The following is a 24,089-nucleotide window of genomic DNA, read 5'->3' as shown; positions in this document are numbered from 1 at the left end:
TATCTCGTACTCACAACGGCGTGAAAGAGCACTTGGTAGGCCGGATACACGACCAGTGTCAACGCTTGAGCGAATATGAAGAGCACGAAGCCCCAAAGCTGCTCACTGTGTCCAAGCAACGGTTTGAAGCCTTGCTGGCCCAATGCCAGTCTGAGGGACCCAGCAACGATTCCCAGCAGTGTAGGCACCATCAGGGCGCTCACAAACGGAATCGGGAACGCCAGACTTCCAGCAACAACCATACACAGCGTCGTATTTCCGATCATGGCGCAGATCAGTACAAGAATTACCTGTCTAATAGATATCGCCACAGCCTCAACTACGTTCCTCAGCTCCACGAGCATCGTGTAGGCGATGACACCACAGATGACGACGCAGCGTATCCACAGACCGTAGTTGTCTTCCCATCCAGCATTCGGGTCTTGAAGGGGGGCGCACTCGAGCGCGAGTACAAATCCTACCATCGGCAATGGAGTCCCAACGCATACAAGAAACACCCGAACGCGCGAGACCTTCCTGGTATACTCGTGGAGGGCCAGTAGCCTTTCAACTGAGAACCTGCCACGATTCTCCACTTGAAGGAACACCCAAGCCCGCCTAAGCTTGGTGCACAGAGTCCTGGAAGATCTTGCCACTTGAACTTCATTACCCCCGAGCTTTCTTGTCTTGAGGATTCCATCCCGGCTCCAACACGACAAACATGTAAATGTAAAGTGCTGATAAGATGGCGTAGACAGAGCTATGATGCCCGTTATAGCTCCCACTTGGCCTGACGCACATGAATAAATTTATGGTTTGAATATTTGTTTTGCTATGTAAGAAAAAGTGTAAGCAAAAGTGTCATGAAGAGGTAAAATAGTGCAAACTTGCGCTGGGTTAGATATATTTTCTTCTACATCACGAATGTGAGATGTACCATCCGTAGAAAACACGAACCTGCAAAAAATTGTTTTCGTTACAGCTCCTTGTGTCCGTGGATGTCCTTCACGTTCGTCGCAGTGCCCCGTGCACGCGGTGGCACTACAAAATGATGTGGTGGGCTTCTTTCATGGATACAAAGGAATTCCACATGCAGGGGCGCGTGCCGGAGCAGTACTTGCCCGTCATGGCGTACTAAGTGGGAGCCTGTGGGGAACAAGTTTCTCACTCCCATCGCCATCATGCACTCACAATATTGCTGCTTTTGTCGCCCTTTATCATCTGCGCAGCGCTGCAGACACACGTGGACTCAGAGGCATCCATGTCGCTGGGGACAACGAGCTGATCCTGCGAGTACTTAAAACTCGAGCGCCACCAAAAGCAAGACGACTACAAATGTGGTTTCTCAAGTGCAGACGTACCGCGGACAGAGTGCGAGTCGCGTCATGGACACTCTTGAGCAAGTCGGGGAACACTGCAGCGCGCAGCCTGGCCTTGACAGTACCGGAGGAAGAGCTGACGCACGACCTCGAACCAGAGGCAATTCAGGCAAGATTCCCACATATCGACACACTTGTGTCGCGATGTATGCTTGAGTGGTCTAACACGCACACAGATGCAACAGAGGCGCTAATAGATCAACGCCTACAAGGGAATAGTGGAGAGGAAGCGGCCGAGGGTTAAACCACGGCAGTAGGGTTGTTAGGACTCAATCCTCGTTAGGAGAAGTTGTCCAATATACCTCATCATCACATCGATGTCCTTCACGTTCAGTTGGAATGAAGAATACCAGTTCCAAGAATTCTCCTAATTTTTAAGGGTGCACTCTGTTTATTCAAAATTGGCTAAGATCTTGGCAGAATAGAAAATCCCCCACAATACTCCTGCGAGTCCTAATGAATTCAAGAAATGCTGCTGGCCTCGTTGCTAATCCACGGGAACTGAAACGTAAAGTCGTAACCTGCTAGCACCACCGGGCCAAAGCAAAAACACGAACTTGTGAGTGAGAAATGTCAATTTACCAGCTAGTTAGTTACCTATCTGCAAACGCACCGTAGTGCACCACCCGGAAGGTCAGCGTCAGCAGCATCCACACCGTCAGTTTACTTTGAACCAAGGCCATCTGCGTCTCCAGCACGAACGCCAAGTGATATAACGCGCGCAGGCTAATCGTGCGTTGGATCACTACCAAAAGTGCCAGGAAGGACACGATCTCGAGCCCTCCGTACGTGAAGACGGACTGCACCGTATCTCGAACGGTGGCAGGAGTAATACCGTCTAGCTCTGTATGGTATTGGACGCTTGGCAGCTGGACCATCACGCACACAAAGTTCGCGTAGCAAATGGGAACAAACGACCCTAAGTACTCGGTCAGTACGAGGCACTCCGAGCGGAACAAGATCTCGAGAGTTCTCTGGAGAATGCGCGACGTCGGATGAGGGGAATTCGCGCTTGCTCTTCTGGATGCGCTGTGTTGCTGGGATGATCTTACTGGGATGCTGCTTATCGGTGCCCCCGCACAAACCTTAGCACTCTGGCGTCTGGAGGACATCCGTCTTAAACTTTGAGATCGTTGGTTCAGATAGGCCGTGGCCATATCTACGCTGCGAATGGATAAAACTGCCAAGCTACTGAGGCGGCGGAGGTGAGCCTTGACGGCTGGCTTGAAAGGGAACTTCTCCAGCCGAGAAAGCTGAATTTTTCCAGCTTGGGAAAGTTTATGAGGCAGGCATGAGCGCAGTTGAATTTTCGAGAGTTCCTGTCTAGCGAATCTGTCGACATTTTGGCAGATTGAGCAGCCCACTTCAAGCAGATTCAACCGTTCACCGCTGCACCGCATCTCTCGGTTGACCTGCCGCTGCAGTTCGTACGACGTCCCATACAGACTCTGCAGCGTTATAACCGAGCGAATAATGTCCACGGCCATCACGGTCGCCACTGTAATGGTCGACGACGTTCGCTGCATACATGTAGCCATGTACACGGCATTGAAGAAGTCCACGGTGAAGATGATCGACTCGGGCATCATGTCCTCCATGTAGTCGATGCTCTCAGCCACAACATTTTTCATGAGAATCTTGATGATTGGCAGTAGAAACAAGACCGGTAACTCGAATTTCGTATCCGTCACTGCGTTGAAGAGCACCTGGTACACTGGGTAAATTACGAGCGTCGCCGCTTGAGCCATGATAAACAGAACGAAGCCAAATATCTGGGCGTGGTGGGAGACCATCTTCTTGAAAGTTTGGGTACCGAACGCTATCCGGAGAGAAATGGCTACAATAGCGAGCAACGGGGGCACCATGACAATGCTCATGAATGGAATGGGAAACGCCAAGTAAGCAGCTACAGCCATGCACAACGCGATATCCACCACCACCACACAGACCAGGACGAAAATCGTCTGCAACACTGAGATCGCCACCTCTTCGATCAAGTTCTTGAGCTCTACGAGCATCGTGAAGGCGATGACACTGCAAATGACGGCACTTCGTACCCAGATGCCGATGTTTTCGCTCCAGCCAGCGTTTGGGTCTTGGAGTGGCACGCACTCCACCAACAGAACAAAGGCGACCATGGGCAATGGGGTACCGAGGCACACCACGAACACTCGAGCGCGTGATGTCCGTCGAATGTACTCTTCGAGTGACAGGAACCTTTCGATGGAGTACCTGCCTCGATAGCTTATTTGCACCCGCATCCACGCCCGTCTGAGTTTGATTAGCAGAATCTTAATGGGCATCTGCATTGCTCGTCTATGCACTTGAGCATGCCCTGGACGTCGTGGCTGGGGTGGAGCCATCATGGCATCAAACCAAAATGACAGTCAATGACGAGTTCAAGTGCTACAATTATAGGCGAAGTGAGAAACAAAATAAATAGTTTCTCCTGATGCCGGACACTATTTGTAGAGCCACAGACACATGACAAATCGAGAAGAAGCTATGAACAATATCTACATGCTAATCTGTAAGTTTTTTTTAATCTGTAGGTATCACTTAGATACTTGCGTTGGTCCACGAAAACTGGAAGGTGAAGTCGAAACCTGGGAAATAGCAACAACATAATCAGCTGAAGCTAGTCAAGGAGAGCTCTCACTAACTCACCATAGTGAACCACTCGACACGTCAGCGTCAGCAGCATCCACACGATCAGTTTGCTCTGGATCAACGACGTCTGCGTCTCCAACACGAACGCTAGGTGATACAGTGCATCCATGCCAATAGTACGTCGAATGGCAAACACGAGGAGCAAAAATGACAGAAGCTCGAGTAGTCCGTAGTAGAAGACCGGCAGCAGCGTATCCATCACGTTGTCTTGTGTGATGCCGTCGAGTTCTGTGTGGTACTGCGCGCTCGGGAGTCGAACCATGATGAGCAGGAAGTTGACGTAGAAGGCTGGTGTGAAGGACTCCAAGTACTCGGTGAGAACGAGACACTCCGTCATGAACATAATTTCCAGCGTTCGCTGGAGAATCCGTGATGGGGGTACTGAATACGACGAAATGACGCTTTGAGTCCGCGTGGCCGTGCTTTTTTGCGATGTCTTGGTGGTGATACTGTTCATGACCGAAACTGCGTAGGCCTTGGTAGCAATTTGTCTTGCAGCCTTCCATCCTGCACTTTGAACAGGTTGGCACAGATGTGGAGCGCTAGTGCTGTTGTCTATCGGTACAACACTCGTACTAAAGGCGCGTCGTCGGTGCGCTTTAATAGGAGGTTTGAGTGGGTACTTCTCCAACCGGGCGATGGTGCTTTTGCCAGTCGAGGAGAGCGTATGAGGGAGACACGAACGCAATTGGATCTGCGAGAGCTCCTGCCTCTCGAACTTGTCGCGGTGCTGGCACAACGAGCAGCCAACCTCCAACAGATCCAGGGTAGTAATATTGCTGCCCAAGTCATGATTCAGTCGCCGTTTGATCTCTATCCCAGTATGGCGCAGTCTCCGAAGAGCGTAGACAGTATGAAACACGTCAACGAACATGATAGCCGCTACCGTAAAGACCGACGAAGCCTGGCGCATGCAAGTGGCCACATAGACAGCATTGAAGAAGTCGACAGTGAAAATGACCGACTCGGGTAGCATGTCCTCCATGTAGTAGATGCTCGACGCGACAATGTTCTTGACCATCATCTTGACAATCGGGAGCAGCATCATAACGCTGAGCTCAAAGTGCGTGTTCACGGAGGCGCTAAACAGCACCTGGTAGATGGGGTAGACGACCAGCGTCAGCGCCTGAGCGAAGATGAAGAGCACGAAGCCGTACAACTGCGCTGGGTGCTCCTGCATCTTCTTGAACCCGTCACCTCCGAACGAAACTCGGAGCGCCACCGCCACAATCGCGAGCAACGGAGGCACCATCAACAGACTCATGAACGGGATTGGGAACACCAAGTAGGCCGCTGCGGTCATCAGCAGCGTAGAATCCACCACCATCACGCAAACCAGCACGAAACCTGCCTGTCGTATGGAGACTTTGACGCCCTCGATCAAATACTTCAGCTCCACGAGCATCGTGGCCGCGATCACGCCGCAGATGACAGCGCTGCGAATCCAAAGACCGTAGTTCTCTCTCCACCCAACGCTCGGGTCTTGCAGCGGTACGCATTCTACCAGCAAAACGAAGGCGGTCATGGGGAACGGAGAACCCAGACACACGAGCAGCACTCGAAGTCTTGAAGTGCGCTGCGTGTATTCCCCCAACGCAAGAAGTCTCTCGATGGAGTACTGTCCTCGGTGGCTCACTTGGGTCGACTTCCACACGTGCTTGAGTCTGCCCAGCACGGTTTTGGGCTTCTTCAATCGCCTTGTGGGGCTGGCACCGCGCACTGGACGCTGTGGCTGCGGTGCGACGGAAGGGGTAACCATGAGTCAGCACTGAAGTGTCTTGGCGCTTGAGAAGAGAACTTCTCAACAAGAAGTCCAAATACGAATAGCCTGGCAGCTGATTTGGTGAGGGCTAATACTGGAAGCTCACGATACAGACGACTTGGAGGACACACCAGTGGGACTGTAATGGTTGATAGGATGGAACTTCCTGGTCCTGCTTGTCACCTTCTGGAGAAGCAGGATCGTGGGGATACATTAACCGAGACTTACGCTCTTCTTCCTTTTGGTTCCTCATCCTACTCGTTACGCATAATGTTGTGTGGTTGATTTTGGATAGGCGGCGGCGGCATGGGCCTCGGGCTCTTCCATTAACGGAGTGCGAGGCAACGCCGCATTGGGGGCCACTTAGGCGGCGCAGGCAGCCTCCTGAGCCGACTCGACCACGAACTCGCCGGCGATCTCCAGCGGCGAGTTGGCCCACTCCACCTTGGGCAGGTACTCGCCCTTGGGCACGAAGTGGCGCGGCAGGTCGAGCGTGGTCCAGACGTCCTCCAGAGCCGTCATCAGGTCCTCCACCATAGCGTCCGAGTGGGTCGGCAGCGGCGTCAGACGCAGACGCTCCTCGCCACGGGGCACGGTCGGGAAGTTAATGGGCTGCACGTAGATGCGGTGCTTCTCCATGAGGATGCGCGAGGCCTCCTTGACCTTGACGGCGTCGCCCACCATCAGCGGGATGATGTGGCTCACACTCGGCAGCAGAGGGAAGCCGGCGTCCACCAGCTTGTTCTTGAGCTCCTGCGAGCGGGCGTGCATGGTGGCACGCTCCACCTGGCTCTCCTTCAGGTGGTTTACCGAGGCGCGGGCGCCGGCGGCGAGCATGGGAGGCATGGACGAGCTGAAGATGAAGCCCGAGGCGCACGAGCGCATGGCGTCCACGAGCGCGGCGTTGCCGGCCACGTAGCCGCCCATGATGCCGTAGCCCTTGGCCAGGGTGCCCGTCACCATGGTGATACGGTCCAGGCAGTGGTCACGCTCAGCGACGCCGGCACCGCGGTTGCCGTACAGTCCCACGGCGTGCACCTCGTCGTTAAAGGTCATGGCGCCGTACTTGTCGGCCAGGTCGCAGATCTCGTGCAGCGGGGCCACCGTGCCCTCCATGGAGTTGACGCTCTCGAAGAGGATGAGCTTGGGCGCGTTGGGGTCGGCCATCTTGAGCTTCTCCTCGAGGTCCTTTGTGTCGTTGTGCTTGTAGATGTACTTCTTGGCGCCGCTGTGGCGTATACCCTGGATCATGGACGCGTGGTTCAGGCTGTCCGAGAACATGATGAGGTCGGGGAAGATCTTGGTGAGGGTGCTGATGACGCTGTCGTTGGCCACGTAGCAGGATGTGAAGAGCAGCGCCGCCTCCTGCTGGTGAAGGTCGGCCAGGTCGCGCTCGAGCAGCACGTGGTTGTGGTTGGTGCCCGAGATGTTGCGGGTGCCGCCCGAGCCGGCGCCCGACTTCATAAGGTACTCCTGCATGGCGGCGATGACCTTGGGGTGCTGGCCCATGCTGAGGTAGTCGTTGCTGCACCAGGCGACGACCTCCTTGGTCTTGCCCGAGTCCTCGTGGTGCGTGGCGCGCGGGAACTTGCCGCGCTTGCGCTCCAGGTCAGCGAACAGGCGGTAGCGGCCCTCGCGCTTGATGGTCTCGATGGTCTGCGCGAAGCCCTTCTCGTACTGCGTGGCCGAGAGGCCGCCGACGCGGTTCTGACGCGTGGCCGCCGTAGGGAAGCGCGCCACGGCGGACGAGTAGGGCTTGGGGCCGCCGAGCTGCGCGGCCTTCTGCTGCTGCGCCTTCTTCTTGAGCTCGGCGATGCGCTTGAGCGTGGCGTGCGACGTGGTGGACGTGGCGTGCGCCTGCGAGCTGCTGCCGCCGGCGGCCGCGGCGCCCATGACCGAGGACATGTGCGGGCACATCTTGGCCAGCTGCGAGATGTTGGGCAGCAGCGCGGCGCGGGACGTGGGCAGCGCGTGCATGAAGGGGCAGCGCGAGGCGGCCTGCATGCGCCCGGCGGCGACGGAGGCGCGGGTGAGGGCCATCGTGAAGGGGGGGCGGACGGCGCGAGGGGCTTGTGCTGGTGGTCACCAGTTCCAAAATGAACAATCGCGCAGGAGGCGGGGCAGACCACCAGCAGGGGAGCGCGGCCATTGGTCTAAAATATGTAAATGCGGAGACCTGCATTAATCGATAGTATAAACTGTCGATTTTATCGCTATACTCAGGTATGGTGAAAGTGTTTTGTGTCTAGACTTTAAAGCAAGTTTAGAACGCAGAACCAGGATAGTCGATCTCGGCAGCGTGTGGTCAGGCTTTACCGTGCGAAGCACCGTTTGTGTCGGCTGAACGGTTTCGGCGTGTCTTCCCTCCCGAACAGCGCGCAAGGCCGGGCCAGCCTTATCCAGCTACATACAGCGTTCAAGTCTAACTGCCTGCACCAACGGGATACCGAGCGGAGGAACTGGGCTCCCTCGGGCGAGGAAAACCTTCGGCCGCGAGAAACGCACACCCCGGACTGATCATATTTTGCGTCACTCAACATGGCGACCCGCCGCCCCACGTTGCGTACGATGTCCGCCACCGGCAAGCGCGGCGGCGATGGGGAAGAGGTGGCCAGATGCGTTGGCCGAACTGTCGATAGGATGCGGCCCGTAAAAGCTCGGAGACCGTGGTGCCGCGCTCGGGCAAGCGAGCTCTGCATCGAGCGTTGTTGCGATGCAACGAGCGTGTTGCTTGGGGTCGGTTTGTCTGGCGGCGACGTTTTTAGCAGCCTCTGAAGCAGCACCGGCGGGACGGCGCCTGCTCGCTATGTCTAATTGCGTGCCGCTGGCACACTTGCATGCGCTGTTTGCAAGCGCGCCGAGCTGTTCCGATGGCGCCGCACAGCTGGGCAGCCAGCAGACTGCGGCTGGTTCCGGAGGTGCGGCCGCCTTTGCCAAGCGAGACTCAACGTCTCGACGAGCCCAAAATCCGCACGTGATCGGATTTGGGTCCGCCTGGGTTCTACCATAAGATAATCGCTCGGATTGCGCTTCGACCGTGCAGAGCGGTGTCTTCAACGTCGAGGTGTCGCGCAGGCGGAGGTTAAACCCGCCAAGCAATGGCTGAGGGGGCAGACTACGGCGCGCTGAGCAATCGACTCGATTGCTCGATTTCTGTATCGACTTACATGTATCGAGGCGAGCAGACTGCTTGAAGGTCAAGCACCAGGTTGAATCGAGAGCTGCCCGTGCTCAGGCCCGTGACCCCGTTCGGTGAGCCGCTCATTCAATCCAACGCGGGCAAATGATCCGAGTAATGCCGATGATTTCCAAGCGGATCAGCACCAACTTCGTGTAGTTCGCACCGGACCAAGGCTCATTTCGCTGGCACCGACCGCGTGCCTCGGTTACCTTCGCCTCTCACTGGCGGGGGCCACGCCAGTCGCCCACGCCCCGCACTGAAACGCTCTGCTTGGGTCTGCACGCAAGCACATAGATCCTCCGCGCCCAAGCACCCGCACTCGCCACCACTCGATCTGCCATCCTAGACTGCTTGCAACATGTGAAGTCCGCTTCGAAACTGGACCAAAATTGGTCTGGAATTGGTCCTGCTTCAAAATTGCACCACCGGATAATCGAGCAATAATGCGCTAGAGCAGGTTCAGTTTTCCAATCGGCTAAACCGGTATGTAATCCGGTATTCCCTTCTCCAGGCCCACTAATACGCTCAAACATTCCTCCTCATAACAGCACCCGCATACTTTTCACATCGACCCTATCAAAGCATCATGGGCGAGCGCAAGGTGCTGAACAAGTACTTCCCGCCGGACTTCGATCCGTCGCTGATCCCGCGGCGCAAGAAGCCCAAGAATGAGCAGGTGGAGGTGCGCATGATGCTGCCCTTCTCCATCCAGTGCGCCACCTGCGGCGAGTACATGTACCGCGGCAAGAAGTTCAACTCGCGCAAGGAGGAGGTGCTGGAGGAGAACTACCACGGCATCCGCATCTACCGCTTCTACATCAAGTGCATCACGTGCTCGTCCGAGATCACCTTCAAGACGGACCCCAAGCGCGGCGACTACGTGGCCGAGCACGGCTGCCAGCGCAACTTCGAGCCCTGGCGCGAGACGGAGGACGAGCAGGAGGCCGCCATCGCCCAGCGCGCCGAGGAGGAGAAGGGCGACGCCATGAAGGCGCTCGAGAACCGCACGCTCGACTCCAAGCGCGAGATGGACATCCTGGACGCGCTGGACGAGATCAAGGCCATCAACCAGCGCCACGCCAAGGTGGACACGGACAAGCTGCTGCAGCAGCACGCTGACGAGGGCAAGCTCAGCAAGGAGGAGCAGGAGGAGCAGCTCGAGGAGGACCGGCGCGAGGCGCATCGCGTGTTTGCGGAGAGGCAAAAGCTGCAGCAGAAGCAGAACACGCTGAAGAGGCCAGTAGGTGATGCAAGTGAAGATACCAAGGCGACTACAGCTGCGACCGGGCTGACGTCCTCGATTGGTGAAAGTAAAGCTGACTCAACAGCAGCAGCGCCGCTTACACTGGCGGTGACGATAAAGAAGAAGACCACAGTAGTTGCCAAGAAGAAGAAGAAGGCCAAGGCGAAGGCACCAGCAGCACCTGTAGCCAGCCTAGTAGCTGAATATAGTGACAGCAGCGACGAATAGGAGGATCTAGACGTGTTGAACAAAATGCTATCTTCTCTCTTCTCTCAGCACGGAATCGTTCGCGTAGATCTCGTTACTGGTTGGGCTCATACGGTGCCAGCAGGTTCTCGGAGAAGGCCTTAAGCGACGGCACGCCGCGCACCTCCTCGGTCAGCAGCGGCATTTCCACGACGTGGAAGTCCTCGTACAGGTCGTAGATCTGGTCGATGTACTTCTGCTGCATCTTTTGGCGGGCACCGCAGCTCTTGCACGTTGATCCCTCCTCCGGGTACAGCACCTGGTTCACGACCACATTGTGCACGTCGATCTCGTACTTGGTGAGCTCCTGCACAAGGCGCTCCGTCTCGTAAAGCGACAGGAACTCGGGGATGCACACGCACACGAACGTGGTGCGCTCCGGGTCCTTAAACTGCGCGTTCACCTTCTGGATGACCTCGCGCGTCTGCTCCAGCTTGCCCAGCAGCATCTCCTGCGAGGGCAGCGCGCCGCCCAGCAGCGCCGACACCTGCGAGAACATGCCCGAAAACTGGTTCTTGAGCGACAGGATCTTGTCGAAGGCCTTGTCCAGCGCCGTGGGGAAGCTCAGCAGGCGCAGCGTGTGGCCCGTGGGGGCCGTGTCGAACACGATGACCGAGTAGTCCATGTTCTGCACCTGCTTCATGAGCTCCGCGAAGCTCATGGCCTCGTCGATGCCGGGGATTGAGTTGGTCAGGTCCTTCATGAACGAGGCCATGCCCGAGTTGTCCTGCACGCCATCGGCATTCATCTCCTCCAGCTAGCAAGGGCAGCAACAAAACGTTGGTAGAGTCAGTAAATCGAAGTGGGGCAGTAGGTAGAGGCGGTAGAGCGGCGTCCTACGTCGACATTGGGGTCAATCTCCATGACCGCGAGGTTGGTGAAGCCGTTGACGGGCGTCGGCTCGCGCGTGAACTTCTGGCCGAACGCGTCACTACGCAGGAGAGAGGGGTAGAATAAAGCAAGTAGAGTGAGCGCCAGAGGAAGAGAAAGGTAGAGCGCATGTACTACTTGCAGTACAGCGCAGACCTGAGGTTGTGCGCGGGGTCCGTGGACACGATGAGGACCTTCTCGCGCTGCGCCGCCAGCTGGATGGCCAGGCAGCAGGACGTGGTGGTCTTGCCCACGCCGCCCTTGCCGCCCACGAAGATCCACTGCAGCGACTTCTGCGCCACCAGGTTGCGCAGGCTCGCCTCGGGTACGTCCGCCACTTCGTCGGCCATTTCTGCGCTTTGGCTCGGTTGTTTCAATAGTGCAGCCACGTCGGCAGCGAACCTTAGCTAGAGTCGTTCTAAGTGCGTTTCGAACTTAGATATATGTCTATTTTGACTTCCCGATAAACATATTGCCTTCCTGGAAGACTTCGCGTTGGACCACAGACTCCATTAGCAGCACCCCGAGCTGAGACCAAGATGATGTCGGCTCTGCTCCGCTCCGCCGCGCGCCGCCCGACGGCCACGCTGGTGTCCCGCACCACTCAGCAGCAGCAGCGCTCGCTGTGGGCGAAGGTGCCCGAGGGCCAGGATGCGGACCGCGTGGCCAGCCGCATGCAGACGATCCTGGCGGGCGACGGCACGCTCAAGACGCTGGCGCTCAAGCGCTTCCACGAGAAGAAGTGGCAGAAGCGCAAGCGCAAAGCCGAGGAGCAGAACATCCGCCGCGCCAACCGCCGCGTCGGATCCATGATCGACTTCATCCTGCGCCGCAAGAAATCGTGCGTCTCCTGCTTCTGCTGCTGGCTGTGTCAATTAACTGTTGCTGACCGTGTTGGTTTTGTGTGGCTGTGCTGTGCTGTGCAGGGGCCACTAAGCTGGAGCAAGGAGAGCTGCGTCTGCCTACTACTACCCAGAGACTAGAGAGAAGAGGAGATACAGAGCCCGACTTGTTGAATAGTGAGCGCCGCTAGTGGCGAGGAGAGATGATCGTGGAAATCGAGTGTTTCGCCCGAGTTGCTGGCTTGGAGTGCTGCTGAACAGGGAGAAGCAAGCAGCAAGTCGAGTGTTTTACGTTACTGGCGCTACAGCAAGCTGTAAAGCAGGGAAACCGGAACAGGGAACGCAGTGCAGATGTGCTACGAGTTGCAGGGTTCCTGCTTCTTCATTAGGAAGGGGATTATAAAGACGCGGCTCGAGGGCCGATGTGTTTGTTATCTGCGAGTATGGAGGCGACGTTGGCAGCGGCCAACGCTGCTCAGCTGGGTACCGCTTAAGCGAGCCACGCCTTGATGTTGGCGATCTGCTTCTCCACGGCGCTCTTGCTGGTGCCGCCCGTGACGTTCTTGCGCTCGACGCTGACGTCAAAGTTCCAGACGTCCAGGACATCCTGCTCGAACTTGGGGTGCAGCGTGGACAGCTCCTCGAACGTGAGCGAGCTCAGCGGCTTGTTCTTGTCCTCGGCCAGACGCACGGCGGCGCCGGCGACGTGGTGGGTCTCACGGAAGGGGACGCCCTTGCGCACCAGGTACTCGGCCAGGTCGGTGGCCAGCATCTCCGTGACGAGGAAGCTGCGCATCTTGTCGCCGTGCGGGGTCATGGTGGCCAGCACACCGGTGGCGATCTGCAGGCAGTCCTGGATGGTGTCGACGACGTCGAAGAGCGCCGTCTTGTCCTCCTGCAGATCCTTGTTGTACGAGCGCGGCAGACCCTTGAGCGTCACGAGGAAGCCGTTGAGGCGGCCGATGACGGTGCCGCTCTTGCCGCGAAGCAGCTCGAGCGCGTCCGGGTTCTTCTTCTGGGGCATGAGCGAGCTGCCCGTGCTGTAGGCGTCGGCCATGGTCACGAACTTGAGCGTGTTGTAGATGATAAGGTCCTCCGAGAGCTGCGAGAGGTGCACCATGAGCATCGAGGCCCAGAAGAGGAACTCGGCGATGAAGTCGCGGTCGCACACGCCGTCCAGGCTGTTGGGCGTCACGTTAGCGAAGCCCAGCGACTTGGCCAGCGCCTCGCGGTCCAGGCCGAACGAGTTGCCGGCCAGCGCGCCGTTGCCCAGCGGCATGTAGTCCACGCGCTTGGTGAGGTCGGCCAGGCGGTCGGCGTCACGCAGCAGTGCCGCGCCGTGGCTCAGCACCCAGTGCGAGAAGCGCAGCGGCTGCGCCGGCTGCAGGTGCGTGAAGCCGGGCATGAGCAGCTCGATGTTGTTCTCGGCCAGCTGGTTGGCCGTGCCGATGAGCTCCTTGAGGCCCTCCTGGATGCCCACGATGGTGCGCTTGAGGTACAGGCGCACGTCCGTGGCCACCTGGTCGTTGCGGCTGCGGCCCGTGTGCAGCTTGCCGCCCACGGCGCCGATGAGCTCCGTGAGGCGGCGCTCGTTGGCCGTGTGGATGTCCTCGTCACCGTCCTTGGGCTCGAACGTGCCGGCCGCCCACTCCTCGCCGACCTTGTCCAGGCCGGCCACGATGGCGTCAGCCTCGGCCGTCGTCAGCACGCCGCTCTTCTCGAGCGCGCGCGCGTAGGCCTGGCTGCCGTCCAGGTCCACGCGCCACATGCGCTTGTCCACGGACAGCGACTCGTTGAACTTGTTCATGACCGGGTCCACGTTGCCGCGGAAGCGGCCGCCCCAGAGCTTCTTGGCTTCCTTCGGTGCCTCGGACATGGCGGAAATGGCTACACTACGTTACTCTTGGCTACTGCGCTTGGGCTCTCGTCTTGAGTTGTGAGAGCGCGTTTAACCGGAGCTGATGACCACCAGCGCTCATCTCGCGTATTAGCGGGCGGATCCCAAGATCGTCTTTCCGCCAATCGGCGCACGCGATCGTGTACCATGTGTGAGTGGTACATGGCTTCACCAGCGGTGGAAGGCATGGCGACGACGACGGACGCCACGACGGCTTGGGATGACCAGCGCGTGTGGGAAGACGCGGGTTTCCTGTGCTTCCTGGAGGAGCACAAGGTCTCTACGAAGGACCTGTTGACTCCGTCGTGCAATGGCGACTCGCTTCGCTTCTTCCGGTAAGGCGATATTGGCGCCTAAAGTTGTGTATCATTCCATGTCCTCAGATTCACGTTTTCCTTGTTTTCTCTGCGTCACACGCCTCCAGACTCAAACAACTTGCTGGGACCGGTGCAACAGAAGATGAAGACCCTCGACTGCAGGCTATTGCTGCCAATTTGGCCCGAGAAGCGGCTGAAAACGACACAGAGCACGTCGAGCAGGCTGTACCACAAGCTGTTCCATGGCTTCCAGGTTTCTATTCGCTGCCGGTGTCGGCTCCATTGGCTCGAGTGGGTCTCTACAAGGAAGGCCAGCTGTACGGTATCGACATTTCGTCGGGTTATGCGGTGTCGCTGCTGGACATTCAGCCGGGAGAGCACGTCCTGGACCTGTGCTGTGCCCCGGGAGCCAAGTTGACCATGATCGCCGACCTCCTGCAGCTTCGCGGGAGCGTCACGGGCGTCGACTTTTCGCGATCGAGACTGGGCGCTTGTAGGCAATTGGTGCACAAGTACCAGCTCTTCCAGCCCGAGAGTGAGGCCGCAGACACCAAGTGGAGATGCAGACTGTTCCATGCGGACGGAAGGACCTTCAACATCGGACCCAAGACGGAGTGCGCACACATCGACGGGATGGAAGTGCTGCTGGACACGCAGGAGATTGCGTCGCGAGCGCCCAAAGACCGGATGCGCAAGCGTAAGAACAAAAGTGCTCGGGCGAGGGACGCCAAGCGGCAGAAGCTGCTGGTTCTGGACTCCGCCCTGTACGACAAGGTGCTCGTGGATGCCGAGTGCACTCATGACGGGTCGATCCGCCACCTGCAGCGACTGAATACTGCCGCCAAGTGGGAGGAATATGTGCGCGACCACTTGAACTCGAGCGAGATTGAGCGGATCTTGAAGCTGCAGCATGGACTAATCCGGAACGGCTTTAGTATGTTGCGGCCTGGTGGCACCATGATCTACAGCACCTGCAGTCTGTCTGTAAAGCAGAACGAAGACATCGTCTCAAGCTTCCTCCAGGACGAACCGCTGGCTAAGCTTGACCCGATCGTGCGTAGTGAAGATGTGCCGTGCCAGGTACGATAGCATTTCGGCTGCAGTTTATCCATTGCATCGGTCTAACCTAAGACTGTACGCTTCTTAAATTGACAGGAGGGAAGACTTCCAGGCACCATCCGCTTCACGCCGTCGCAGAACACAAGCGGGCTCTTCATCGCTCGCATCCACAAGGCAGCATCAGATCTGCCCTCAACTCACCAAGACCAAAATGACGGCATTGGTGGCACGGACTGAAGCTGGATGGAATGATAAGGATACGTTTGCCGTCTTCAGTACCGAAATCCTCGACTCACTCGTCGCGAACCATGCCAGGAGCGCTGTTCGTCCATGATCTTGTCTTAGGGTTCGTTTGGTGATCGTTCTCACCCTGTGAATCGCACGAGCGCTGTCCGAACGCACCTCGTCTAGGTTTCTGCTGCTGTTTCACGCTCGGACCCACCACACCAGACAGCAAGATCGCGGAGCTGAGACGTCGAACTCGATGCCGCCCTGTTATAGAGACCCTACGAGTGCTGCGCCCACTAGTGGACGACCTCCGCAGACTGCTGAATATGCGTCTGACGCCGGGGAAGGTCTCGAACGGGCAGAAATACTCGAGCGAGCCTCGCATGGTGCTCAACTCCTCTTCATCTGGATCTGTGGCCTCTTCCTCTGGGATTTCTGAAGGTTTTGGCGGCCGCAGGAACCTCCAGCAGCGTGTGAAAGCCCCCGTGAAGACGTTCCACGCGTGACGCTGCATCCAGAAGAACATGATGATGAGGCGATTGAGCAGAATGCTCTTGGTGTTGAGCACCGTGACGTTTTGCCCCACGTGGAAATGAACCAGGTCTCGTTCGTGCAGTCCGCTACGCTCCATCGGGATGAAGACGCTGGCGTACGCCACCGCGAACATCAAGGCCCACAGCAACCACAGCACCAGAACCACCTGCACCTTGGAGAACAAGAGCTGTCGCCTCACCGGAGGAGTGACGGCGTCCAGTAGCTGGACCCACACGAACCAGACAAAGGCGCTACCCACCGCCCAGCATCGATTGTCCCAGCTCATCATGTCGGCCACGCACAGACAAGCAACCGAGCAGTGCATCATCGAGAAGATGAACCCGAAGTTGTGGAACAGCAGCGCGCGTAGCATATCGCGTTGGCTCGCGCAGGCGAACACGCTGCAGAAGGCCATCGTGAGCGTGAAACCCACTACTGGGATGACGTATTGGGCTGATGATTGAGCTCCGCTTGGTGGAAGTCCTAGTGTCACCACGGGAAGCGCTAAACCTGCTGACCCAGTCGCGTAGATTCCCAAGAGCTTGATAGTACTCAGCCGGCCTGAAGTCTGCACTGGCCACGACAGCAGCAGCGTGTTGCGCGTATCGATAGCGCTGAGTCGCAGTGCCACGAGCGTAATTTGCTGGTGATGCCGCGCCGTGTCGTTGCCGCTGGTGATCGACATCTCCGGTGCCGTGATGCCCAGTTGCTTATGCAAGACGTAGCTCCTACGATTGGTCTCGACGCCCAGACTGGCAGTACGTGAGTACCGCACAGGACGCAGCACAAGTTGGGCTCGGTACAGTTGACAACGCACCAGTTTCGACCCAGCGCTGCGTGCACCGAACAACTTGCGCTTCGTGTAGAGCACCCGCATGACGAATGGGATGAGCGTGGCTAGTGCGTTCTCGAAGAGCCCAATGACCGGCAGCGAGACGTTGAGAGCGGAGTAGATTGGGATCACCAATTCGAGGCGCGTTGAGTCCACATCGATGACCATCAAAAACACCAGCGCCGCGATGATCATGAGCACGACCAGCACCAAAATGTTGCTGCGTACAGCCACTACGAAGGTGCGAAAGTTGGCGTCCATGGACACCGTGAGCTGCAGGATGAGCCGGAGCGGAACGAGGCTGACGATACGAAGCGGATCCGCCAAGAAGAAGGCGAGCAGCGACCATGTGACGAGATTCGCCACCGAGAAGAACCAGAACTCGTAGTGTTGGGTCAGCAGCCGCAGCACGTCGATGCTGGCGGTGCCGATTGTGCTTACGATGGACGTCAACGACATCACCACAGAAATTGGCCCCAATACTAGCCCAACGTTGCGAGGTGCAGCCACCACCACGAGTGTAAGCAGCGTGCCCAGCACCTGGCCGAGGTGCAGAATCCCGAAATGTTTCTTCATCCACCAGAGGAACTTGAGGTTCAGCTGCGGGCCTTGAAGCCAAAGCGACAGCGTTTGCCGCAGATCCACGACGGGCAGAGAGCGAGTCGCCTCGAATTTGTACAGGAAGGACGCATTGTCGCGACCGTCGGAGTGCCGCCTTGATTTCGTGAACTTCTCGTCCGGCGTAGTGTGTCGTCGCGGGAACGGAGACACTCGGATCACCGTCATAGCGACTCGAGGGGATTATTGACACGACGGAGGAGCCTGGTGACAGCAACGCGATGCTAAGAATGACAATGGAATGGCAGTCACCAAGCCTTTTATAGCGACGGAACGGAGGGTTCTTTTGTCAAGGTGGACAAGACGCGTGCTCGGTGATCTGTGTGCTGTCATCCACTGCTCTCGCTCAAAGAGACCTGCTGCACTTGCTTTTCTGGAACTTTGACGTGGCTTTTCAGCCTTCCAAGCCACCGCGCTGGTCATATCAATAGGTCGGGGCCATTTCCGTCTCCAGCATCTGCAAGCAGCACCGGTTCTTGCATGCGGTAGTTGCTCGTAGTCCAGTGGCTCTGCGAAGGTCGGAAATGGGCTGGTGTACTCGATCGACCTCTTGATGAAGAGGAGCTGGGCTGGATCGCACAGAGCAAGTTCGTTGTGTCTGCTTGACCTGCTAAGGTGGAATATATCGCCGAGTCTTGCTCTCATGGCGTGGTGGCTCTGGTTCATCTGGATTCTGATACTTGACGCGCTCACCCCCAGCGTCACGCAGCAGCTGAGGCTGCGCAAGTTCGCTCTCCCAGTCATTCTTGTAGTTTTGTCAGTTGCTGCAGTGTGCGCGGTTGAGATCGTTGCGGGTGATGGTAAAACTTTCACGTCACGGTGCTGTTGGCTATACCCTTGCCTAAAATCGGGACTTTCGAAGAGCACACCAGCTCTCTCGCAGTACAGCGAATCATCACAATCATTGGGTGGAATGCGCGGCTTGTCCTACTAACGTGTGATGTCGTGAAAGTCAACGGGGGAGTTGGATTCATGTATTTACACCATGAGTTTTGACGCTTTATCCACTGGCAAAGGAGATGGAGCTCTCTGTGGGGGGACGCGCAAGTCTCCCGCTTCTTTGATGAAGTTGTCGAGTTTGGGCTGTGCGAAATGACAGCTGGGTGAAATGCGCTCGTGGGGACAACGTGAGCATCACACAAAAAACGTCGTGAATACAACGACGAGGCTCCCTTCATTTCCGCTTTCCCGCATTGAGAGGACCAATAATACGCCTCTCGTGGACTCAGCTCAGCTTCGCTTGGTGGTCGTGGTACAAGTAGCACTCCACTTTTTCCACTATACTCATGGATTTACTTGGGCGCAGACAACCGAGCTTATGGAGAATCAGCTTGACCCAAGTCGCGAATGCCACCACAGCTGAAGTTGTGGGACCAAGCACGCGCGTGGTGCAGAACGGAAGGAGAGGCGGCGCGGTTGGTGAAAAGAGTGATGCGGGCTGGTTCTACGAACTGCAACTGGTACACGCTTTGCCTATCGTGGACATTTCCAGAACCCCACTTTCCGCAATGCTTCCGCCCGCGACGTACGGGCAAGCAATACGATGGATGCACCATGTAAAACCTGCGCTGGTGTGACTCAATCGGATCTGTGTGGCATTTTGCTGTGTACTCTTCTCACCCGCGGACTCTATTCGCCCTTGGGTGCCGCTGGTCGGCGCAGTCTCCATGATCCCGTCCCTGTGCTTCGTATTGCTCCTAACTTATCGCTTGAAGTTTTCGCCCTTTTACAACGAAATTACGAGTGCTGGCTCATCTCGATCCTCAGTGCCATCAACTGGATTGGCTTAGGTCGCATCTTTGAGGATTCTCGAGCTGCTGTGTGCGTTGTCCTCTGGCTGAGCTCACAGATCGTCGTATCCGTCGATGCGAATTATCGCACGGACCCGTCGACGGTCAGATCTACGATACTGTTGGGGCCGTTATTGATAATGGTCGTGGCATGCTGCGCGTACAGGTTAATCCCGGATTCCAGCTCTCCTAAGCTGCCCATCGGCATCTTGACTATGGAGTCGCGGCAGACCGTCATTTTCACGTCGTCAACGCTCGTCATCTTCTTGGTCAAAAAGGCGTATTTGCGAGTATATCGGCAACGAGTTCAAGCTCGCAACCAGGTGGATCTGGAGTCTAGTGGTGACCGGCATGTCATATCATGCGTCGTTCTGCACGCCCGGATGCACCTGGTTCCGGTCATCTCGAAGCAGCGACTGAGACTCGGTACTGTTGTCCGGAACCAAGCCGCCACAGCGTCATGCGCTCAGCAACTTCGATTAGCCCACCACGGCTCCATTATCCTGGACGTTTGTCGGAAAAGCAGCTCGAACTTTTCGTATCGCCTCGGACTCAGGTTTTGCTGCACTTGATCGCAATCGTAGGCCTCGTCTCGACTGCCACCGCTTGGATACTGCTACTTTATCACGTTGGAAAGTACACTCTGCACATCGGAATCGTTGCAAGCTGTTATTTGCGTGAGAAGACCAAAAACGAACACTACACTACATGTACGTACAGTACACGTACACTAGCACAGCAGTTTGCAGACTACTTCGAAGTACAAGATTTCCACGACAAAAAAGCTGGTGCTAAGTATCCTATCCGGTCAAAAACGCAGCAGGTCCATTCGCTGCTTTGGTGTCAGGGCGTCGCGAGATTTGGGGGATCACAACAATGGGCTGCAGTACAATAGTTTCCTTTGCCACAAGTGTGCACGCTTTGGTTGCTGCTCTGTCGGTAGTGGCTCGGAGAATGTGTGGAACGGACTGACGTACTCGATCCTCCTGCAGATAAAGAGGAGCTGGTTTGGGTCACCCACCGCCAACTCAAACAGAAGTCGAGCATTCCACCCAATGATCGTCATAACGCGCTGCACCGCCAGAGCGCCCGTATGCTCCTCGTACGTCCCCAGATTCGGCAAACTGATGCTGAAAAATAGGCGCGACGTGAATATCGAGTCATGGCTCGAGACGATCTCCATTGCACACGACAAAGCGATACATAGCACCAAGATGATCACGGGAAGAGCGAGTTTTCGAAGGTGCAGCTTGGACGTAACACTGGGCGTAAGCGCATCGAGCAGCAAGAGCCAAACGAACCACAACCACCACGCCATCACAGCACAGCTCGCCGCAGCACGCCAACAAAACAAGTCCAGAAGACACAGAGCTAATGCAGTGGCTTGAAAGGCTGAGAACAGGACATCGAAGTTCCAAACGAGCAGCCGGACCAAATCCCTCTGAGCGAGAGCTGCGGTAGTCGACACAAAAAGCAGTGAGGTCACGAATGCAACGGCGCTGGACACTAACACGTGGCGCTTTGCGTTGTGCAGCAGCAACACCCAAGCAGCAGCTGTCGAAGTGAGACTCGTGACTGCAGTCGCATACAGCGCAGTTTTAATACTTGCAGCGCCAAGACGCTCGAGATATCTTTCCGGAAGGAACACCCGTCTAGCGTCAATAACCACGGATCTATGACGTGCCAGACGCAGTTGCTGCTTGTTCGACGCAGTAGCGGGTTGGTTCCTGACAATGTTCGCAAGTCGGAGCCTCTGCTTCGTCGCGGTGGGTACCAGGCACACGCGCGCTCGCAAAACCACACAAGAGATGACGTGTTTACCGCCTTCCGAGTGTACGTGAGCCTCGCTGTGGATCTGACGACGTCGGCGACGACGGTGGACCTTAGCGTACGCCTTCTTGAACATGAAGATAATGAGTGTGGACGCCGTGAAGATGACGATTTGGCGCCACTGCAGCTCTACTGAGCCGATCATAAAGGACGGCGAAGGGGCCGCGTCGACAATGATTCGATACGAACAGCAAAACACCAGCGCCAACATGGAAGGCCCCGCCATGACAATGGACTTGACCGTCGTCTGGTACGTCCTATAGTTGCCGTCGATGGAGATGACGTTCTGCGAGTTCAGCCAGAAGCTCACACACACGAGCGCTCGGAAGTCGCCGAAGACGTGAGCGATCCCGATCCAGTTGATGACGTTGAGAACGGACACAAACCAGTACTCGTAGCTCCGGCTTAGTAGCAATCCAAGGACCTCGACCGAGAGGAACAGCGTGAAGCTCAGAGGCGGCACCAATGAGATAATCCCAAGCAGTGGCAGCCACGGTCGAGTTGTGCGCGCAGGCAGGAAAAGGATCGACCCAAAGACCAAAATGTTCGCGCGGTTAAGTCGCACCAGTACTGGGGTCACTTTGTGCATTATCGGCACCACCTTTGTATGCCTCGACAGTGACATCATTTCGGACATTGGCGTCCTGGAGATGTCGATGGCAGGCAGCGGCCGTGATAGCTGCAGCTCGTACAGCCATCAACACTCGATGGCTGTACGAGCTGCAGCTATCACGGCCGCGGTGGGCAGCGCTGGTTGTCTTGCCCCGTTTGCTTCGGCTCTGGGCCCAAGGATCGACGCCCGCTTCCAGTAGCTGCTTGCCCATAAGCCACTAGACCACGAACTCATGGCCGTCCAACCTCGCTCGCTAGTGTCCCCTACAGCTTGCCGCAGTCCAATTTATGACGTATAATTAGACCACGAGTTGAAGTGGGGACTATAATAAATGTCCAACCAAAAATAGCTGATACCCAAATACATATCAGGTGTACAGTATGCGTGAATTAGCCCGGACCAGAAATAAGTCATTTGCTGATACGATACCATTGCGAAGAAGCATGGCTACAGACTCGTCGTCGTGGTTCGCGGGCGAGGCGCTGCGGCTGCTGGAGGCGCGCAACCGGCGCGAGGTGGCGGCGTTCAGCGACCTGATCGCGTCGCACCAGCAGCTGCTGTTCCGCTCGGCGCTGGGCGCGAGCTCGTCGTCGCTGGGGGCGTCTCTGCGGCTGCCGGCGCCCAGCGCGCAGGAGCAGGACGACGCGGCGGCGCAGAAGTACCTGGCGGCCATCCAGCGGCTGGAGCGCGAGCTGGCGGATAAGAACGCGCAGCTCGCGAGCTACGCGGGGCAGCAGCTGGCGCTCGTGAGCGAGAGCAAGACGCTGCTGCAGGAGCGCGAGGCCTGGGAGCGGCAGCTGCTGCTGGTGACCAAGCGCCTGGACGAGGAGACGGTGCTGGGCCACGAGAAGGACAAGGCGCTCAAGGAGCTGGACGCCGCGCTGCTGCTGGCGCGCGAGGAGCTGGCCAGGCAGCGCGCGCTGCTCGAGCAGAGCGAGGCCGAGGCCGAGAGACTGCGCAAGCGCAACGCCGAGCTCGAGACCCAAGTGCAGGAGAAGAGCGCGCTGCTGCACGAGTGGATTCAGGCGACGAGTGGCGACGGAGATGGGAGAACGGAGCACCCGTCACCGGCGCTGTCGGCTAGTGCCAGGATGGCGCAAGAGGTGGCGGAGAGCATGAGCCACTTGCTGCTGAGCGAGGAGGAAGGACTGGGTGGTGCGGGCCCCGAAGCCAAGTTGGTGACGCACGTCACACACTCCATCCGAGCCCATGCCACCGAGGTGAACTCGGTGTGCTTTAATACGTCTGGGAAGATTCTGTTTAGTGGCAGTAGTGATGGAACGGTGAGAGCGTGGGAAGCGGAGGCGGGCTCGGCGTCGCCGCCCAGAGCTCTAGGAGAGTACCGAGGGGTGGGCACGGCTCATCCGTTGCTGTGTGTGCGAGCGTCGGAGGACGGAGCGTTGGTTCTCGGCACGGGCTGTGATCGCAAGTGTTTTGTCTGGAGAGTGGGCACTGGGCGTGTCATGCAGACGCTCACAGGACACAAGGGCAAAGTTCTGGCGGCAGAGTTTTCTCCTGTGGTGCCTCACGAAGTGATCACAGGTTCGTCGGACCGCAGTCTGCGGGTGTGGGACGTTATGCGCGGGGTGCGGCTGCAGACGGTGGGCTGCGTCTCGAGCTGCAATGACATTGCGGCACCGACAGGTGCCGATGCTGGGTTCGTCCAGTTCGCGAGCGCTCACCAGGACGGCGCAGTTCGTTTTTGGGACACCAGGACACGTCGCTGCGTGCAGGAGATGCGTGGTCTCCACACCGAGCAAGCGACGTCCGTGAGTTTCGGCGGCAACGAGCTGCTCACCAACTCGCGCGACCATTCTCTCCGAATCATCGACCCGCGCACCTACGGCGTGTTGCGCGAGCTCCGTCACAAGGACTACCAGTGCGGGTTCGACTGGAGTCAGGCTTCTCTCAGTCCAGACGGTCGATACGCACTCGCCGGTGGAGCTTCGGGTGTGCTGTTCGTCTGGAACACGCGCACGGGCAAACTCGAGAAGCAGCTCAAACCCGGTCCCACCGGCCACCACGGCGCCGTCGCCTGCTGCGTGTGGCGTCCCGACGGCCAGGGCGTCGCGTCCTGTGACAAGAACGGCGTGGTGGTGCTCTGGGAGTAAGCAGCACACAAAGCGAGGTCAGCTCAGCCAAGAGGAGTCTGCGGTGGAAAGAGGTTAGCTGTATTTATTATGCATTCAGAGCCGCGTG

At 57.4% G+C, this 24,089-nt stretch overlaps 13 protein-coding genes across 13 annotated transcripts; 5 read left to right on the top strand and 8 right to left on the bottom strand.

The window, feature by feature from the left end:
* Window positions 1–137: 137 nt before the first annotated feature.
* Window positions 138–635, bottom strand: PHYSODRAFT_409250 (hypothetical protein; the record flags this gene model as incomplete). The annotated part of the gene is made up of 1 exon (XM_009534745.1): window positions 138–635. A coding segment is annotated over one exon (498 nt), but the record flags the coding sequence as incomplete, so codon positions are not given.
* Window positions 636–1,951: 1,316 nt separating this feature from the next.
* On the bottom strand, window positions 1,952–3,661 carry PHYSODRAFT_517031 (hypothetical protein; the record flags this gene model as incomplete). The annotated part of the gene is made up of 2 exons (XM_009534744.1): window positions 1,952–2,387; window positions 2,595–3,661. 2 exons carry the CDS (start codon window positions 3,659–3,661, stop codon window positions 1,952–1,954), a joined length of 1,503 nt encoding a protein of 500 aa, XP_009533039.1.
* Window positions 3,662–3,996: 335 nt separating this feature from the next.
* PHYSODRAFT_515284 (hypothetical protein) lies at window positions 3,997–5,787 on the bottom strand (the record flags this gene model as incomplete). The annotated part of the gene is made up of 2 exons (XM_009534743.1): window positions 3,997–4,527; window positions 4,597–5,787. 2 exons carry the CDS (start codon window positions 5,785–5,787, stop codon window positions 3,997–3,999), a joined length of 1,722 nt encoding a protein of 573 aa, XP_009533038.1.
* Window positions 5,788–5,940: 153 nt separating this feature from the next.
* On the bottom strand, window positions 5,941–7,830 carry PHYSODRAFT_548332 (hypothetical protein; the record flags this gene model as incomplete). The annotated part of the gene is made up of 1 exon (XM_009534742.1): window positions 5,941–7,830. One exon carries the CDS (start codon window positions 7,828–7,830, stop codon window positions 6,154–6,156), a length of 1,677 nt encoding a protein of 558 aa, XP_009533037.1. The 3' UTR covers window positions 5,941–6,153.
* A 1,727-nt stretch (window positions 7,831–9,557) lies between these two features.
* PHYSODRAFT_317650 (hypothetical protein) lies at window positions 9,558–10,442 on the top strand (the record flags this gene model as incomplete). Its single annotated transcript, XM_009534741.1, has 2 exons — window positions 9,558–10,215; window positions 10,300–10,442. The coding sequence occupies 2 exons, from the start codon at window positions 9,558–9,560 to the stop codon at window positions 10,440–10,442; spliced, it is 801 nt and encodes a 266-aa protein (XP_009533036.1).
* A 73-nt stretch (window positions 10,443–10,515) lies between these two features.
* Window positions 10,516–11,680, bottom strand: PHYSODRAFT_563420 (hypothetical protein; the record flags this gene model as incomplete). The annotated part of the gene is made up of 3 exons (XM_009534740.1): window positions 10,516–11,217; window positions 11,301–11,391; window positions 11,487–11,680. The coding sequence occupies 3 exons, from the start codon at window positions 11,678–11,680 to the stop codon at window positions 10,516–10,518; spliced, it is 987 nt and encodes a 328-aa protein (XP_009533035.1).
* A 166-nt stretch (window positions 11,681–11,846) lies between these two features.
* On the top strand, window positions 11,847–12,394 carry PHYSODRAFT_287011 (hypothetical protein). The gene is made up of 2 exons (XM_009534739.1): window positions 11,847–12,171; window positions 12,257–12,394. The coding sequence occupies exons 1-2, from the start codon at window positions 11,870–11,872 to the stop codon at window positions 12,264–12,266; spliced, it is 312 nt and encodes a 103-aa protein (XP_009533034.1). The 5' UTR covers window positions 11,847–11,869; the 3' UTR covers window positions 12,267–12,394.
* Window positions 12,395–12,592: 198 nt separating this feature from the next.
* On the bottom strand, window positions 12,593–14,096 carry PHYSODRAFT_361606 (hypothetical protein). Its single transcript, XM_009534738.1, has one exon. It carries the CDS (start codon window positions 14,046–14,048, stop codon window positions 12,663–12,665), a length of 1,386 nt encoding a protein of 461 aa, XP_009533033.1. The 5' UTR covers window positions 14,049–14,096; the 3' UTR covers window positions 12,593–12,662.
* Window positions 14,097–14,255: 159 nt separating this feature from the next.
* Window positions 14,256–15,475, top strand: PHYSODRAFT_515950 (hypothetical protein; the record flags this gene model as incomplete). The annotated part of the gene is made up of 2 exons (XM_009534737.1): window positions 14,256–14,404; window positions 14,494–15,475. 2 exons carry the CDS (start codon window positions 14,256–14,258, stop codon window positions 15,473–15,475), a joined length of 1,131 nt encoding a protein of 376 aa, XP_009533032.1.
* A 262-nt stretch (window positions 15,476–15,737) lies between these two features.
* Window positions 15,738–17,825, bottom strand: PHYSODRAFT_517121 (hypothetical protein; the record flags this gene model as incomplete). Its single annotated transcript, XM_009534736.1, has 2 exons — window positions 15,738–17,114; window positions 17,205–17,825. The coding sequence occupies 2 exons, from the start codon at window positions 17,823–17,825 to the stop codon at window positions 15,738–15,740; spliced, it is 1,998 nt and encodes a 665-aa protein (XP_009533031.1).
* Window positions 17,826–18,943: 1,118 nt separating this feature from the next.
* Window positions 18,944–20,019, top strand: PHYSODRAFT_304247 (hypothetical protein; the record flags this gene model as incomplete). Its single annotated transcript, XM_009534735.1, has 2 exons — window positions 18,944–19,117; window positions 19,150–20,019. 2 exons carry the CDS (start codon window positions 18,944–18,946, stop codon window positions 20,017–20,019), a joined length of 1,044 nt encoding a protein of 347 aa, XP_009533030.1.
* A 296-nt stretch (window positions 20,020–20,315) lies between these two features.
* PHYSODRAFT_516429 (hypothetical protein) lies at window positions 20,316–21,866 on the bottom strand (the record flags this gene model as incomplete). Its single annotated transcript, XM_009534734.1, has 2 exons — window positions 20,316–21,271; window positions 21,320–21,866. 2 exons carry the CDS (start codon window positions 21,864–21,866, stop codon window positions 20,316–20,318), a joined length of 1,503 nt encoding a protein of 500 aa, XP_009533029.1.
* A 467-nt stretch (window positions 21,867–22,333) lies between these two features.
* On the top strand, window positions 22,334–24,001 carry PHYSODRAFT_317644 (hypothetical protein; the record flags this gene model as incomplete). The annotated part of the gene is made up of 2 exons (XM_009534733.1): window positions 22,334–23,842; window positions 23,888–24,001. 2 exons carry the CDS (start codon window positions 22,334–22,336, stop codon window positions 23,999–24,001), a joined length of 1,623 nt encoding a protein of 540 aa, XP_009533028.1.
* Between the last annotated feature and the right edge of the window lie 88 nt (window positions 24,002–24,089).

Source organism: Phytophthora sojae (assembly GCF_000149755.1).
Source record: "Phytophthora sojae unplaced genomic scaffold PHYSOscaffold_7, whole genome shotgun sequence".
Classification (NCBI taxonomy): Eukaryota; Oomycota; class Peronosporomycetes; order Peronosporales; family Peronosporaceae; genus Phytophthora; species Phytophthora sojae.
The sequence above is the reverse complement of the archived record's forward strand: the minus strand, read 5'-3'. Positions and strand labels throughout refer to the sequence as shown.

Coding starts and splice junctions, on each gene's coding strand:
- PHYSODRAFT_287011 (XM_009534739.1), top strand. CDS start 11,870: ATGATGTCGGCTCTGCTCCGCTCCGCCGCGCGCCGCCCGACGGCCACG.
- PHYSODRAFT_361606 (XM_009534738.1), bottom strand. CDS start 14,048: ATGTCCGAGGCACCGAAGGAAGCCAAGAAGCTCTGGGGCGGCCGCTTC.